This window comes from Rhinoderma darwinii, chromosome 2 (genome assembly GCF_050947455.1).
Source record: "Rhinoderma darwinii isolate aRhiDar2 chromosome 2, aRhiDar2.hap1, whole genome shotgun sequence".
Classification (NCBI taxonomy): Eukaryota; Metazoa; Chordata; class Amphibia; order Anura; family Rhinodermatidae; genus Rhinoderma; species Rhinoderma darwinii.
This window is the reverse complement of record NC_134688.1, coordinates 302,099,217-302,116,794: the sequence shown is the minus strand read 5'-3', so window position 1 is coordinate 302,116,794 and position 17,578 is coordinate 302,099,217. Positions and strand designations below refer to the sequence as shown.

Genomic DNA, 17,578 nt, shown 5'->3' with positions numbered 1-17,578 from the left:
GTGCGACACCGGCCTGTGCAGAAAGGATTGCTTCACAGCGTAACACACATCTATGGATTATTTTATTGTTTTTTTTTACCCCGTTATACCACCTGACTATGCCCCTTATATACTCCGCCCGGCTTACATATGCCCTACATTATAAACGGAAACACCAGTAAGACTCCAAACAAAACTACTACCAAGCAAAATCCACGCTCCAAAAGCCAAATGGCATTTCCTCCCATCTGAACCCTACAGCGTGCCCAAACAGCAGTTTCCTTCCACATATATGGCATCGTCATACCCGGGAGAACCCTTTTAGCAATTTTTGGGGTGTGTGTCTCCAGTGGCATATGCTGGGCACGACATATTTGCCACTGAATGGCATATCTAGGGAAAAATATAAATTTTTAATTTGCACCATCCACAGCGCATTCATTTATGGAAAAGATCTGTGGGGTGAAAATGCTCACTACACCCCTTAATAAATGCCTTGAGGGGTGCAGTTTCCATAGTGGGGTCACTTCCCAGGGGTTTATTTTTATTATTTCACATCTGAGCCTCTGCAGTTGTGAACCAATACTTTGTAAATCGCCAAATTAGGCCTCAATTTTACATGGTACGCTTTCACTCCTGAGCCTGGTCGACTGTCCAGGCAAGAGATTAGGGCCACATGTAGGGTGTTTCTAAAACCAGGAAACCCAGCATAATAATTAGAGAGCTGTCTCGTTATGGTGGCACAAGCCGGGCACCACATATTGTCCACATATCTGTGGAAAAAATCCCATTTTCACTCTGCAACATCGAGTTCACACTAATTTCTACAAAACACCTGCAGGGTTAACATGCTCACTACACCCCTAGGTAAAAGCATTGAGGGGTGTAGTTTCCAAAATGGGGTCACTTCTGGGGGGTTTCCACTGTTTTGGGCCCACAGGCGCCCAGAAACCAATCCAGAAACATCTGCACTCCAAATGGCGGTCCTTCCCTTCTGAGCCCTGCCGTGTGCCCAAACAGCAGTTTATGACCACATATGGGGTATTGCCGTACTCGGTAGAAATTGCTTTACAAATGTTGGGTTCTTTTTTTTCCTTTATTTGTTGCGAAAATGAAAAAATTTGCGCTAAAGCTACGTCTTATTGAAGAAAAAGGATTGTTTTTATTTTCACTGCCCAATTCTAATAAATTCTATGAAACATCTGTGGGGTCAAAATGCTCACTACGCCCCTAGATGAATCCCTCAAGAGGTGTAGTTTCCTAAATGGTGTCACTTTTTGGGCGTTTTCATTGTTTTTTCCCCTCAGGGGCTTTGCAAATGTGACATGGCCGCCGCAAACCATTCCTGCTCAATGTGATCTCCAAAAGCCAAATAGCGCTCTTTCCCTTCTAAGCCAAGCCGTGTCTCCAAACAGCCGTTTATTACCACACGTGGGGTATTGTTTTACTCGGGAGAAATTGCTTTACAAATTTTGTGGTGCTTTTTCTCCTTCAGTCCTTGTGGAAATGAGTAAAAATAAGCTAAACCTACATTTTCTTTGAAAAAATGTTGATTTTTATTTTCAGGGCCTACTTCCAATAATTTCTGCAAAAAACATGTGGGGTCAAAAAGCTCACTATACCCCTAGATAATTTCCTCAATGGGTGTAGTCTCCAAAATGGGGTCACTTGTGGGGGGGTTTCCACTGTTTTGTCTCCTCAGGGACTTCGTAAATGTGACATGGCCTCCGTAAACCATTCCTGCTAAACTTGAGCTCCAAAAGCCAAATAGCGCTCTTTCCCTTCTCAGCCCTGCCGTGTCTCCAAACAACCGTTTATTACCACATGTGGGGCATTGTTTTACTCGGGAGAGATTGGTTTACAAATTTTACGGTGCTTTTTCTCCTTCAGTCCTTGTGGAAATGAGAAAAAATTAGCTAAACCTACATTTTCTTTGAAAAAATTTAGATTGTCATTTTCAGGGCCTATTTCCAATAATTTATGCAAAAAACCTGTTGGGTCAAAACGCTCACTATACCCCTAGATAATTTCCTCAATGGGCGTAGTTTCCGAAATGGGGTCACTTGTGGGGGGTTTCCACTGTTTTGTCCCCTCAGGGGCTTTGTAAATGTGACATGGCCTCCGCAAACCATTCCTGCTAAACTTGAGCTCCAAAAGCCAAATAGCGCTCTTTCCCTTCTCAGCCCTGCCGTGTGTCCAAACAACCGGTTATTACCACATGTGGGGTATTGTTTTACTCGGGAGAGATTGGTTTACAAATTTTACGGTGCTTTTTCTCCTTTAGTCTTTGTGAAAATGAGAAAAAAAATCGCTAAACCTACATTTTCTTTGAAGAAATGTTGATTTTAATTTTCACGGCCTACTTCTAATAATTTCTGTAAAAAAGCTGTGCGGTCAAAATGCTCACTGTACCCCTAGATAATTTCCTTGAGGTGTGTAGTTTCCCAGATGGGGTCACTTTTGGGGGATTTTGACTGTTTTGGCACCGCAAGAGCCCTTCAAACCTGACATGGTGCCTAAAATTTATTCTAACAAAAATAAGGCCCCAAAATCCACCAGGTGCTCCTTTGCTTCTGAGGCCTGTGCTTCATTCCAGTAGCACGCTACGGCCACATGTGGGATATTTCCTAAAACTGCAGAAACTGGGCAACAAATATTGAGTTGCATTTCTCTGGTAAAACCTTCTGTGTTATAAAAAAAATTGTACTAAAAATTTATTTCTGCAAAAAAATATGAAATTTGTAAAATTCACCTCTACATTGCTTTAATTCCTGTGACATGTGTAAAGGGTTAAGACATTTTCTAAATGCTGTTTTGAATACTTTGAGGGGTGAAGTTTTTAAAATGGGGTGACTTTTTGGGGGTTTCTAATATATAAGGCCCTCAAAGCCACTTCACAACTGAACTGGCCCCTGTAAAAATGGCCTTTTGAAATTTTCTTGAAAATGTGAGAAATTGCTGCTAAAGTTCTAAGCCTTGTGAGGTCATAGAAAAATAAAAGGATGTTCAAAAAACGATGCCAATCTAAAGTAGACATATGGGTGATGTTAATTAGAAACAATTTTGTGTGGTATAACTGCCTGTCTTACAAGCAGATACATTTAAATTGAGAAAAATGCTAATTTTTGCAATTTTTCGCTAAATTTTGGTGTTTTTCACAATTAAATGCTGAACATATCGAGCAAATTTTGCCAGTAACATAAAGTCCAATGTGTCACGAGAAAACAATCTCAGAATCGCTTGGATAGGTGAAAGCATTCCGGAGTTATTACCACATAAAGTGACAGATGTCAGATTTGAAAAATGAGGCTCGGTCAGGAAGGTCAAAAGTGGCTAAAGAGGGAAGGGGTTAAAATGCATGGGACAAATAAGCAGAGGCCTGAAAGTAGGTTCTGTGACATAACATGTTATTACTACAAAGGTGACATAAAAAAGTCACTGTATCATACTAGGCAGAATAGAACGACCGGGTTATTATGCCTGCCACTAAACGCTCAGAAATATATACGGTATATGTCTTCTGCTGTCTTCTAATGATTAAGCCAGAAAAAAGTTGGCTTCTTTAGATCAAAAAAATGTCACTTTTACAAAAATGAGTTCAGCTGATCCCTATGGCAATGACTGGATGACAGGACAAGGAACACTGAGTCTCCAGCCTCTTTACCCCCCCCCCCCCCCCCACTTCATTTCCTCTCTTTATCTGCAAGGCACAGAGACAGAACTTTCCTTAACCCATTCAAGAGACATCTATGGCACCACTAGAAAGAATCAGGCTTTTTTAACAGGCCACGGAAAATCTTACTGGAAGTTCAGGTGCCAAATAAGGAGAAAAGAAGCGGAACTGAACATACCTTTCTGCCTGCTGGTAAATATAGATCACAATGAAAGCATTGTACCCAACACATAAGGATTAATGGTTGCTCATATATTGCAAGATACATGGCTTATGAGCGCAAATCGCATGCTTATTATTACCAGAGTGTTTTATAGCAGAAAACTATTAAGGCCTTAAGCACACGACCGTTGATCGGCCCGCAAACTACGAATCCTAGTGTCAGTATTTGGGTCCGTAATGCCTCGGAGTTGCTACCGAAACCGTTCCGTATATTACGGCCGTGTTGTTGCCGTGTGTCATGCGTATTTCGCAGTCCGCACTCATAGGAAGCTAATGTGATTTCCCAGGTGTTTGCTAGCAACATATCCGCAAAAGGATAACTACAATGTGCGGTCAGATATTATTGAGAACCCATAGACATGAATGGTGGCACGGGTCTGCAAAAACGGACAGAGATAGGACATATTCTATAATTTACGGAACAAAACTGCAAAAAACAATGATGTGTGCATAGTCTAAGGCCCCATGCACACGAACGTGCTTTTGCGGCTGCAATTCCCCCGAAAATGCTATGGGCCGATACACACAACCTTGGTTTCCACGGTCCGTGCATGGCCCAGGAGCCCGGTCCGCAGAAAGAACTGACATGTGTTCTGCGGTCCGGGCTCATAGCAAATAATGGCCGCGGCCATGTACACGGCCCGCGATGTGACATTCCACCCACGGCCGACCCGAAAATCACGGCCGTGCACATGGCTACAGTCGTGTGCATGAGGCCTAATAGAAATGAATGGGTCAGTGTGCTATCTGAAAAAAAATGCAGATAGCACACTGAAAAAAAACACGGTCGTGTGCACGAGTCCTAGCTGTCTGATGTTCAAATGTACATATATAGGGGTTGTAAAGATACTTTGCTATAACCTGAAAGGTTAGCCCATGATATTAAGTTGTCTAAGGCCTTTTGAGATCTAAATCATGGTCAGCCAGATAGACAAATTCAATAGAATTATACAGTAGGGTAGGGTATTAACTAGGAAAGAATTGTGTGACCTGTATTTCTAGGGTCTCATGGCCTAACGCTGCAATAGACATCGTATAGTTGTCAGGCGTATGACCCAAGACTCCACCTTAGGGCTTATTCAGACGAACGTATAATACGTCCGTGCAACACACGTGATTTTCACGCGCCTCGAACGGACTTATGTTAGTCTATGGGGCCTTTCAGACTGTCAGTGATTTTCACGCAACGTATGTCCGCTGCGTAAAACTCACGACATGTCCTATATTTGCCCGTTTTTCGTGCATCACGCACCCATTGAAGTGAATGGGTGCGTGAAAACCGCGAACGGCAGACGGACGCACTTCCGTGTGCCGCGCGTGATGTGCGCTACAGTAGTCAAAATTATTAATGAAAACAGAAAAGCACCACGTGCTTTTCTGTTTACAAACATAAAAACAGAGTGTCATAATGATGGCGGCTGCACGAAAATCACGCAGCCACGCATCATACGCTGCTGACACACGGAGCTTTTATGGACCTTTTGCGCGCAAAACGCACACGCTCGTGTGAATCTGGCCTAAACATGCACTTTCTGCCTTTATTTTAATAGAGTAAGGGTATGTTCACACGCTTAACCAAAAACGTCTGAATATACGGAGCTGTTTTCAAGGGAAAACAGCCTCTGATTTTCAGAAGTTTTTTTAGCAACTCGCATTTTTCGCAGCGTTTTTTTAGCTGTTTTTCTATAGAGTCAATGAAAAACGGCTCCAAAAAGTCCCAAGAAGTGACCTGCACTTCTTTTTCGTGGCCGTTTTTTTACGCAACCTTTTTTTTACGCGGCCGTTTTGCAAAACGGCCGCGTAAAAAAACGGCCCGTCGGAGCAGAACGACTTTTTTCCCATTGAAATCAATGGGCAGATGTTTGGAGGCGTTCTGCTTCCAATTTTTCCGCTGTTTGAAAAACGGACGAAAATAAGCCGTGTGAACATACCCTTAGTGTAATATGGCACAACCAGACACACCCCTGGGGACGACCTAAGGAACAGACAGATCCACCCTTTCACATTGTTGTTTCTATCGGTCTATTTGGCTCCTATTTGGAGATCTGACTGTTTGTGGTTCCCATTGAAATCAATGGGGTGCTCTGACAAATATGCAATGGCTATGGCCAGCTTAAGGACAATATATCATATCAATACATCCCTCTAGGTATGTCTGTCTTAGTAAATAATTGTATTTCCCATGAAACACCAATTCTGGAGCATCTTTTCTTAGAACTCTATGTTGTACCATTCCTCGGTTATTCCTCCTAGAAATGTATGGATATATTGACAACTGGATGTTACCAGTTGGGGGGTGTCCAAACCCTTAACGCATTATCATGTACATGTTAAGTGTTAGAGTATGTTCACACGCAGTGTTTTCAGGCGCATTTCGGGGCGTTTACGCCTCGAAAAGTGGCTGAAAAAATGGAGCCTACAAACATCTGCCCAATGGGAAAAACAGCATTTAGTTCACACAGGGCGTTGTCTTACACCGCTGTTTTAAAAAAACGGAGCGTAAAAAGAAGTGCATGTCACTTCTTGAGGCGTTTTTTGGAGCTGATTAAACACTATGAAAAACACCTGAAAAGAAGCTTCATTTTCAGCTTCAAAAACGCCTGAAAATCAGAGGCCGTTTTCTCTGAAATCAGCTCCGTATTTTCAGAAGTTTTTTAGTAAGCGTGTGAAAGTTTCGAGTGCGCTCATGGCCTGAGCGCGCTCCATACGCTGCGGGGTCAGCTGTGTTTTATAGCTGACACTCGGGACTAACGACCAGGAACAGGGATCGCACTGTTCCTGGCCGTTTAACCCCTCAAATGCTGCAGTCAATCGCGACCACAGCATGAGGCGATGAAAAGAGAGTGGCGGCCCCCTCTTACGGCTCATCGGCGCCCCCACAACGTGATCGGGTGTGCCGATGGTTGTCATGGCAGCCCAGGGGCCTAATGAAAGCCCCCAGGACTGCTTTCACTCTGCCTCTGTTAAGCCCTGCCTCTGGCACGACTTAACAGAAGCCTGTAAAAATGACTATATACTGCAGAATATTAGTATTATCAGTGTATTGTACCAGCGATCCAACAATCACTAGTTCAAGTCCCCTAAGGGGCTAATAAAATGTGTAAAAAAAAGTTTAATAAAGTTATTAGTAGTAAAAAACAATTTTAATGAAAAGTTTAAGAAAAAAAAACCTTTTCCCATTTAATGTAAAAAAAAATTAACAAAATTGGTTTTCAAATATAAAAAAAAATCGATATAAATTTGGTATAACCGTAATCGTATTGAACCGCAGAATAAAGTTAATTTTTGGGTTTTACCGCATGGTGAAAGCCGTAAAAACGAAAGCCCAAAAAAAAATGTAGGAATCACAGTTTTTTCCAATTTCAGCCCACAAGTATTTTTTACCGTTTCCCAGTACATTATATAGTACTTTAAATGGTGCGAATAGAAACTACAATTCCTTCCTTTAAAAAAAATCAGCCCTCACACCACTCTCTTGACTTAAAAAGAAAAAAAAAATATGGCTCTTCGAAGGCGGGGAGTGAAAAACAAAAATGAAAAATAAAAAAAATGGCTCAGTCCTTAAGGGGCTACACAGACTGACAATGTCCAATCAATGCAACAGTATTCAACTGGAGTAGGAACACAGACCACTTTAGCAAGAGGAATGGTAACACACAGCTGTCAATTTACTCATAAATTTCTAGGAGGAATAAGAGGAATAGCACAATGTAGAGTTCTAAGAAAAAATGTTCCAGAATTGTTACTTTTATGGGGAATACATAGACATGTCCAGAGATGTGACAGGTCCTCTTTTACACACAAACAATTGCAGACTTATAGTATTACAAAGATACATGTGCATATGTTTTATGGCACACTATCTGAGCACCGCACCCTTTAAAGTCATTGTGCAGTGCTCTATCCAAATATTAGCGGAATACTCACTGTTTACTCACTGTGCGGTCGCACTGCAGAATGCTAACACCTACACACTTTCCAAAACACCCGTATTCCCACTCTGTCTTAGGGTATGTTCACACGCAGAGTCAAAAACTTCTCAAAATACGGAACTGTTTTCAAGGGATTTTCAGAAGTTTTTTGAGCAACTTGCGTATTTCGCTGCGTTATTTACGGAAGTTTTTGGAGCTGTTTTCAATAGAGTCTATGAGAAAACAACTCCAAAAAACGTCCCGAGAAGTGTCCTGCGCTTCTTTTGACGAGCCGTCATTTTACGCACCGTATTTTGACAGCGACGCGTAAAATGACAGCTCGTCTGCACAGAACATCGTAAGACCCATTGCAAGCAATGGGCAGATGTTTGCTGACGTATTGCAGCCTTCTTTTCTAGCGTTATTCGAGGCGTAAAACGCCTCCATTACGTCTAAAAAGAGGTCGTGTGCACATACGCTTAGAACTTCCAAGTACCCTGCCTGCTATTAGAACACTTAAAACATAGTTCCTGGCATTGATATTGTATTATTCGGGATTCGGGGCAGCCTATCAGAGGGCTCAGGGGGGCTCAGAATTGCAACACATAACCGCTAAGTCCCGCTGAGCCCTCTGATTGGCTGCAGCAGACACAAGCTACGTGATTGTAAACAATCACCAGGAGTGCCGCTGAAGCGTCAGTGCTGAATCGCCGGGGATAGGATTGGTATCTTTTAGAGAACCACCCACGATTGCAGTGAAAAGTGGTCTCCTAGATGGGTGGTCTTCTTATAGAAGATGCATAGTATATGGTGGGAAAAAAAATCTGTGACAAGAAATGTGGTCTGAATAAGTGGGAGATCTTCTCAAAGTGGTGGTCTTTTGGGGAGGCTTCACTATACACAAATTTGCCTGATTGAAAGGCTATGATTTCTACACACAGACGGTGGAGGCTAATGGCAAGGAGTAAAGGCCTTTTTAGGCCACATTCACAGGAATTTTTCAGCTACAAATGTTGGTGCAGATTTGGGGCAATTACGCAACGAATCTGCACCAACATTTGCATATTTGAGAGGTAATTCACACATTGCAGATATCACAGCGGACTTGCCACAGATTTCAGTTTTTGCATAGGCTGAAAACTGCAGTGAAATTCCACTTCTTCTCCGCAACATAATAAGCATGAAGGGAAAAATCTGCACTGCAGCCTAATTTACGCACAGTTATTTTCCGCAACGTCTGAACTAAGTTTCCTAAAAATGTATAGAACCAAATGTAAAAAACGGCTGCTGCAGAATTCCACTGCGGACTGTCCGCAGCGGAATTCAACAGCAATTCCGCCACGTCTTAACATGGCCTTACACCGGCCAATTAACGGCAAACGAGCGTTCACAGAACGCTCGTTCCTGATCATTGCCCTGTGTGAACAGGGAAACGATCAGCGGCTGAACGAGCAAACGATCACACATCGGCTGATTGTACTGTTTATGCAGCCGAAAATATTATCGTTTTTGGCAGCACATCTCCCTGTGTAAAGCGAGCGCTCGTCCCCACCCATAGCTTTTTGTGAAAGGAGAAAACGAGCGCCAATCGACGAGCTGTCGCGTTGATCGGCCCTCGTTTACATGGCCGTGTAAGAGGACCCTTACACATGATGCAGGGTTAGGGTACGTAAACACGTGTCGAATCTGCCATTATCAAATGGGGTATTTACTAGAGGATCCGTGGCAGAAATCCGAGGCTGACACTCTGCCACAGAAGTGCATTTTGATGTGCCGCGATCCACATGGGGAGTAGCACCATTCAATGAGGCTAATCTGCGTGGAGTTAATCCGCCGGCTGTTCTGTGCGGATTCCACAAGAATAAGTAGCATGCTACTAATTCTCGTGAATTATTTTTTATTCTACTGGGATTTTTTTCTGCTGCCTGTAAATGGAGTTCAAAAACCCCATTCACATTGAATGCCAAATGTTAGCGGGCAAAATCCTCAACAAATCCTGAACATGTGAACGGGGCTCTAGACTACATAGGGTTTGTTTATAGTCGGTCACCAATGAGACACATAGGTCCATGTAAAAGCTGTATTATTTTATTCAAGCAGAAGCCGCTCTGTCTTATGGATTTCATCTCTGGCTAATATTAGGATGTCTTAGAGTGAACTTAGCTTTAAAAACAAATAAAAAATAGGCAACTAATTTCCTGTTACATTATTCTCTTGACCGGGAATATATTATACTTTAAGTTAGTCTTAAATCCAAATTGCAGAATTTATTGCAGTTTTTATTAAAACTTTTTTCCACCAGATACTGAAAACATGAATGAGCGATCTTCAAAAGATTTTCATATTACTCTATGGAGGAAATGAAGTAGCTACTTTTTAAAATCGCTCAGAAAAGTTTTTTGTTTTTTTTTGGTAGAATAATGATAAAAAGTCCAGTGTAGCCCCATCTTAAAAGTGGGTACCACAGATGACCTCAAGATGGGGGTTACATACCATAAAAGATCAAATTTCACCTTCCACTAAATGAATACTCCACAATTTTAATAGCAAGCGTTTGCATGTGACAGGTGTAGAACTTTTTTGTTTGGCCCCGGGTCACTTTTATTCTACTTGTCATGCGGCAGTTGCATAGAAATGTCATGCAATCTCAATGTATTCCTATGGGCTTCATCTTATAACATTCATAGACAGTTCAGTCATAATTTGCACCTCATCACGTGGCCTTTTTTCGAAAACTCAACATACAATGCGCAATTTTCTGAAGATTTGACAAAAAATTTATATTTTGCCTTGACCGTAACTTACACAAGGGTTGTTGGCCTCACTTTATGGAGCAGAAGTCATTTAAACGCCTAAACCCCACAATAAACATAAATGATATAAATTGACATAGATGATTTTTACTTGACGGCGTGAACTATAGAAGTGTCAAATAGTGGCCGGATCTTCATCAAATATTAAAATAAACCTGACATCCTGTGTGATAGGCATAAAGAGTGCGGATTCACAGTCATTCATAATCTCTATTATTTCACAGCTCTTCTCTGGAAAGTCAGTAGGAAGTCAGCATACAATGACATCACTATTACTTCTACCAGACTCCTAAACTATCTTTTATTGTTATACACCCGACTTTAGACAACATGAGCTGCCCTACTGTACACCCGAACGGGCTCATTCACATTGTGCCACTGTACGGGCAGCTGACACACTTGGTCACAACGGTGCCACTTACCCCAAGGTGCTGATGAAGCCGCATACCGTCCCCTCAGCGTACAGGGAGACGATGTCCCCAATGTGCAGGAAGCTGGACTTGTCACTCATGGTTTAGCTGGGCACTTTGTAGAGGGTGCAGAAGCTGGCGCCACTCTCCTCACGTCTTCCTCTACAGTTACCCCTCTCACATAGGGAGTCTCTGCTGGTGTGGCAGTGTGGCAGCGGCCGCCTGTACTTGGTGTATGCAGGAGCTGCCTCACATGAATGACTCCTTCTGTTCTCCCTGGCAGCACTCCTATGCCCAGTGAGCGGCTGCTCCTTCGTCTTTTCCCGGTCTGAGCTGTGAGTACAGCCCTCTCTCCCTCCTCCTTCCCTTACTGTCTCTCTCTTCACCTGTACATAACCAGGAAGTTTTCGGTAATGCAAATAGTGTCTACAGCAGACACACCCCGGCATTTTCTCCACAGAGCCTGGGTTAACCCTCTCCATGCCCTTCCTTTCTACTTTGCATGTGGCCCATGTGTGACAGTTTGCAGACTGTAGCTGCAACTGGTTACTCAGCCGGTATTATCCACACAGAAAACTGACTTGTCACTTTCTGGGACACAAAATGCTGTAAATACACATTTCAACAACTTGGTACAAAGTTGCATTGGGCACGAAAATGTGTATGGCAACTTGCATTTTCAATTTTGGCCAACCGATTTTACACTTGAGAAGGCCCCTGCGTTGAATTCCGTATGTCCTAAAGTGCAACAAATATGAAAATTACCCTCAAAATGTGCAGAGGTAGCACTTTTTACCATATGAATCAATAACTGATGTATTCAAAGGGTTAAGTGGTCCAGGTCGCACATTTGATTCTGCATATATAGTGTATAATTTATATATATCCAGCCGGGTCCAAAATGGTTATGTGTGTAGAAACTGGCATAAAAGTTGGCAGAAGATATGTTAAAGAGAACCTGTCATCTGCCCAAAAAACTGCGGCTGACATTAAAGTTAGATTGCAGGCGACTCACAGATTCTGACGCGTTTTATTTTTTTCTTCTAGCCCCCCCACCAAGTAACTGCTTATTTGAAAGGGCCACGTGATCTTAAGCCACTGATTTCTCATTGAATTTAGATAGAAAAGCGCATCCTGAATTAAACGCAGTTGAATTAAGCCTTGTCCCAGTTGGTTTTCGATGAAAATTGGCATCAAAGTAGACAGTAAAGGCTGCTAATATATCAGTATTCTGAAATAGAGACATATATTACTAATAATCTTTATTATTCGTTATGGTTTTCCAATTTGTCCGTAAAAAAATGTTGGCTGTTTGGGATTTTTTGCTAAATTGTCCAGAAAATAATAAAAGTCAGGTTGACAGCCCTGTTGTAGTGTATAGAAAATGTGGCAGCTACGAGTCGGTAAAAAGGGGTTATCGGACCCCCATTCTCTTTATAGGTAAGGGTCCTGTGGATATGATATAAATGCCTAAAATATGGGAATATCCCTTTAAATAACTTTAGGCCAATCCAGAATTTTCAAAAACTTGCTTTTATAACGCCAACATATTCCACACCGCTGTACAAAAATGGGCTCTTTTTAGATTAATCCCTGTCCCCAATGGGGCTCACAATCTAATTACCCTACCTCAGATACACACTTAAGCCTCATTCACACGAACGTGTGTGTTTTGCGAGCGAAAAAAACACAGCGTTTTGCGCGCCTTGCAGTTCCGTGTGTCATCAGTGTTTGCTTCGGGGCTGCGTGATTTTCACGCATATGCCATGCTTATGACACGCGGTTTTGATGTTTAGAAAAATAATTGAAGGAAGTGCTTTTATTTTTTCCTTCATTTCTTTATCTTCTGTTGCGCGAATCACGCACGACACGGAAGTGCTTCCGTGTGCTGCGCGTGATTTTCACGCACCCATTGACTGTATTCCGTGCTATCCTGATCTAGTGCCGTGCTGAGCTGTAGTCGTGCTGTGCTGTATCTACGCCTGTCCTGCTGCTCCACGCCTGACGTCTACCCGCTTTCTAGTCCCAGCCGAGCCTGCCTTACTACTGTCCGAGCTACAACAGGTACCCTATACGAAGTGTGGAGGTAATGCCACACATCCCCCTGGCAGGTAGTGCCACACAGCCCCCTGGTTGGTAGTGCCACACATCCCCCTTGTAGGTAGTGCCACACAGCACCCTGTAAATAGTGCCCCACAGCCCCGTGTAGGTAGTGCCACACAGCCCCCTTGTAGGTAGTGCCACACAGCACCCTGTAGGTAGTGCCACACAGCACCCTGTAGGCAGTGTCGCACAGCCCCCTATAGGTAGTGTCGCACAGCCCCCTGTAGGCAGTGCCACAAAGCCCCCCTTCCTATAGATAACACCACTGAAGCTCCCTGAAGGAGTGGAATCCCCCTGTGGCCGGGGAATCCGCTCCTGGAGCGCTCCGCTTGATGTCTCTGTCCATATATGGACAGTGACATCAAGGGCAACTCCTGAAGCGGAATCCCCGTCCACAGCTTTGCTGGTGCTGTGACCGGGGATTCCACTCCAGGAGTTGCCCCTGATGTCACTGTCCATATATGGACAGAGACATCAAGTGCTCGGTCCATGAGCGTAATCCCCAGCCACACTGGGATTCTGCTCCTTCAGGGATCTACAGTGGCGCTAGTAGATAGCAGAGCAGGGAGATACGTCCCTGCTCCCTCTGCTATAGTGTAGTTGTTACCGCTGTAGCAGCCACAGCGGCTGCCAGCGGTACCGCCGGCCATGTGGGGTCCTGTCCCGACGGGTGGCACGGCAGAACCACTAGCCTGGTGTCGCCGCTAGCAGCCACTATGGCTTCTAGAGCAGGAGAGACGCCACTGAGTGAAGAAGCGCCCGGGCGGAAAGCGGATTCTGAGTCGCCGAGATCGGGCGCTTCTGAAACAAGCAGGGGAAGGGAGCCATTGCAGCAACCCCTTCCACCTGCTGGAGTGATGCGCCCTGTGCAATGGCACAGGTCGCACACCCCTAAGGCAGGCCCTGCTCCACCCATCGCTGATAGCATCACACTGTGTAGAGACACATCCTCCTGAAAATTGTTTATTAGTCCTGGACTTGGGTGTACCCGGTATGCAGTGGTTAGTACCTAAGAAAAGTGGTCCAAGGAAGGACAACCGGTGAACCAGCAACAGGGTTATATACACCCATTGATTCTTGTGGGGAGCCAACCCTAGCCCATCTAGTCGGATCCCACAGAAGAGCTACTATAGCAAAAATTGCTGAATAAGTTACTGCTGGCTATGATAGAAAGGTGCTGGAACACAGTGCATCACAGCTTGCTTCGTTTGGGTCTGGGTTACCACAGACCAGGCAGAATGCCCATACTGATCACTGTCCAACACCAAAAGCACCTACAATGGGCATGTGAGCATCAGAAATGGACCATGAAACAATGGGAGGAGGCCTGGTCTGATGACTCACGTTTTTTGTTACGGTACATCATGTGGTTGGCCACGTTTAACGCTCCCAGGCCTAATTCACATCTGCGATGGAGGCTCCTGTAACGTCTATGGCTGCGGACCATCGTCCTGACTTACACTCTGACGGCCGCGGCCATGGACGAGCGAGTTCCCGGCTGCATCTCCCTCCTGGGAGACGCCGGCACTCACTTCCTGGTCCGGACACTGTCTCCCGCAGGGCGCGCAAGCCTGCGCGTGCACGACCTTAAAGGGCCAGTATGCGCACATTAGCAGAATAACTGCATTTAGCCCAGAATGCTTCTGGACTATAAAAGGGGCTCTGCCCTCTTGATCCTTGCCTGAGCCTTGTCGTGTTACCTTAAGTTTGTCCTTGCAAATGGTCTAGTGTTTTCCAGTTCCCTCCGGGTGGGTGGACATGGCATGGGTGCAAAGTTGTTGGGCTAGGCGAACCCATATATTGGATTGGTTGTTATGGAAAAAGTCAAGGACACGTGTGTGGGAAGCCACAAGGTGGTAGAGACGATAGTCCGGTAGACCAACCTCATCTGCACCTCTGGATCGAGTAAGAATTGTCCTACTTATGCGAGGACGGCCTGAGCACCATATGAAGGACTCAAAGCATTGATGGTCACACAACCAAAAGGAGGATGGGATGGAGATGGGGATCATCCACAGGAGGGACAATAATCTAGGGAGAAGAGTCATTTTTATAATAATCATACGGTCAAACCATGTGAATTCATTTTTGTTCTAAGACGTGAGATCTGTGTGAAATTTGGACAGTAGGAAGATAAAGTTATTTGCGAACAATAGGGAAAGGTAATTTATTATTCGAATTCCGAGATAAGTTATTACAGTAGGCCAGGAAAACGGGAAGTAACTTTAAAGGAGTTGAGGGCAAAAGGGATATGTTTAAAGCTTCCGATTTAGAAAGGTTGATCTTAAACTTGGACCATGTTCCAAAACGGGACAGTTCAGACATCAGCGAGGGGAGAGATATAGCGGATTTGTGAGGTAAACCAGTTACTCATCAGCAAATGCTGAGCACTTATATTCCACACCGCCTGTCTGGTTCCATTATGAATAGTAAAGGGAGCAGAGAGGGAGCCATTGATTTTTAATTGGGCGGAAGGGGATTGGTAAAGGGCTAATACATTTTGGGTAAGAGATGGGCCTAGCGTAGTGTTGAAGGGTATGGCGGAGATATGGGCCATGATATTCTATCAAATGCCTTCTCGGCATCTAGGGATAGAATCATGAAAGGAAGTTTCTGAGTTTGGGCACAGTGAATAATATCCAAAGTTTTGAGTGTATTATCGCGTGCCTCACCGACCAGGCACGAACCCCACTTGATCCTGGTGCAGTCGCCTAGGTAATTGCTTGTTCAATCTGTTAGCTAATAATTTGGTGTCGATTTTGAGGTCCACGTTAAAGGAATAGTGTCACGAATTTTTTTTTTTTAACATCACTTTGATTTTAGTCTTTTATTAAAAACTTTTATATTTATTTGTGTGTTTGTGTTTCACTTTTTATTTTTACACTTTTTCTTCCCTATGGGGCTGCCATTTTTGACTCCATTTCTGTATGTGTCGATTAACGACACATACAGACATGGAATACGGCAGCTCCAGTCCCATAGTGAATGCGAACGGGGCCCGTTCCATCCACTATGGTGTACGCCGTCTGTGTGGGAACGGCGCATGCGCCGCTCCCACACAGTCCAAGTTGAACTGTGCGCCGACCGGAAGTCGCGGCCGGACAGTAAGATTACTACTTCCGGTCGCGGCTTCCGGACTTGTGCACATGGAGCAGCGGCAGCAGACGGAGCGGACGGACCGGAGGGAGCGGCGGCGACTGGAGCAGGTAAGTGATTTCTATGTATGTAAGTGTTTTACTGTGTGTTTACTAGTGTATGTTAACCTACTACACTATGTGTTAGCTCAAAAAATGGCGACACACAGTGTAGGAGGTTAGACCGTTCAATCTCCTCGTTTCTCCCGGCACTAGCCAGGATAAAGGAGGGGGGGATTCTCAGAGCTCACTAGAGCGAGTGAGTTTTTCCCAATTTTGCAGCAAAAAGCAATGTGGTTGCTTTACCACATGCAATGCTGCAATTTTGGGAATTGCTCCATCTAGTGACCAGCACTGGGAAATATTATAAATTAGAATCTAATTTATAATATTTCCGTGAAAAAAATAAAAAAAATTAGAACAATGTTTAATCACCCACACACTAATTGTTTAACTAAAAAAAAAAATACATGTTTTGCTAGCAACACATTCCCTTTAAGTAGAGAAATAGGTCGATAACTGGAGCATAGTTGGGGATACTTGCCTGGTTCGGGGAGGACAGCAACATGTGCTAAAGTAGAACTAGGTGGGAAAAGGATTTCAGGTGCAATAGAGTTAAATGTTGTCCAACTAATGTTATAGAACTTGGCGGTATAGCCGTTCGGTCCAGGACTCTTCCCCGCCGGGAGATCAGTTATGACTTCAAGAAGTTCTGAAGTAGTAAAATCCTTTTCCATCTCGTCAGAAGCCTCCCTGGAGAGACAGGTAAATGGGGAGGGAAAAGAGTCCTGGACCGCAGACAGCGGATGGGCAGAGGGCCCGAGGTTATCGAGGTCAGAATAGAAGGTGGGAAAGCAGTCTGCAATTTCAGGTGTAGTATGAACTAGAGGGCCATCGGGGATTCATAGAACTTTCTGCAACAAATTTGTAAGGTGCGTTTATGAGCCGAGTCCAGTAGACGTCTGGCTTCTTGGCAGGCACTTTGTATATCCCACAGGATCAAGATGGAAAGTGCATGTTTATGAGCCAGTTCAAGAGAGCTAATATTTTGAAGGACAATTTTAAGGGAATGGGCCCTTTCTTTTTTAAGACGATCCCTATGTTTTTTACGGACACCGCCGGAGTACACATTAAAGAGCCTCCCACTGCATCACAGGAGAAGTGGTATCATGTGCATGATCAGAGGAGAAATGTTCTATCATTTTGAGCAGGTCAGCATTGCAGACCTCATCGAGGAGTAGAGACTCGTTGAGTCTCCAGGACCAGGAGGACTTAGTGAGAAAAGCAATTTGAAGGGTGCAGTATACGGGGGCATGATCTGACCATAGAATAT

The 17,578-nt window shown here is 44.1% G+C and overlaps 1 protein-coding gene across 1 annotated transcript in view; it reads right to left on the bottom strand.

Annotated features, from left to right (window-relative positions):
• Positions 1–11,457, bottom strand: part of ITPR3 (inositol 1,4,5-trisphosphate receptor type 3) — a 244,458-nt gene extending 233,001 nt beyond the window's left edge. Inside the window, exon 1 of the mRNA XM_075853510.1 lies at positions 11,021–11,457. Within this exon, the coding sequence (XP_075709625.1) occupies positions 11,021–11,109 (89 nt within the window). The 5' untranslated portion in view covers positions 11,110–11,457. The remainder of the gene's footprint in view (positions 1–11,020) is intronic.
• Positions 11,458–17,578: the final 6,121 nt, after the last annotated feature.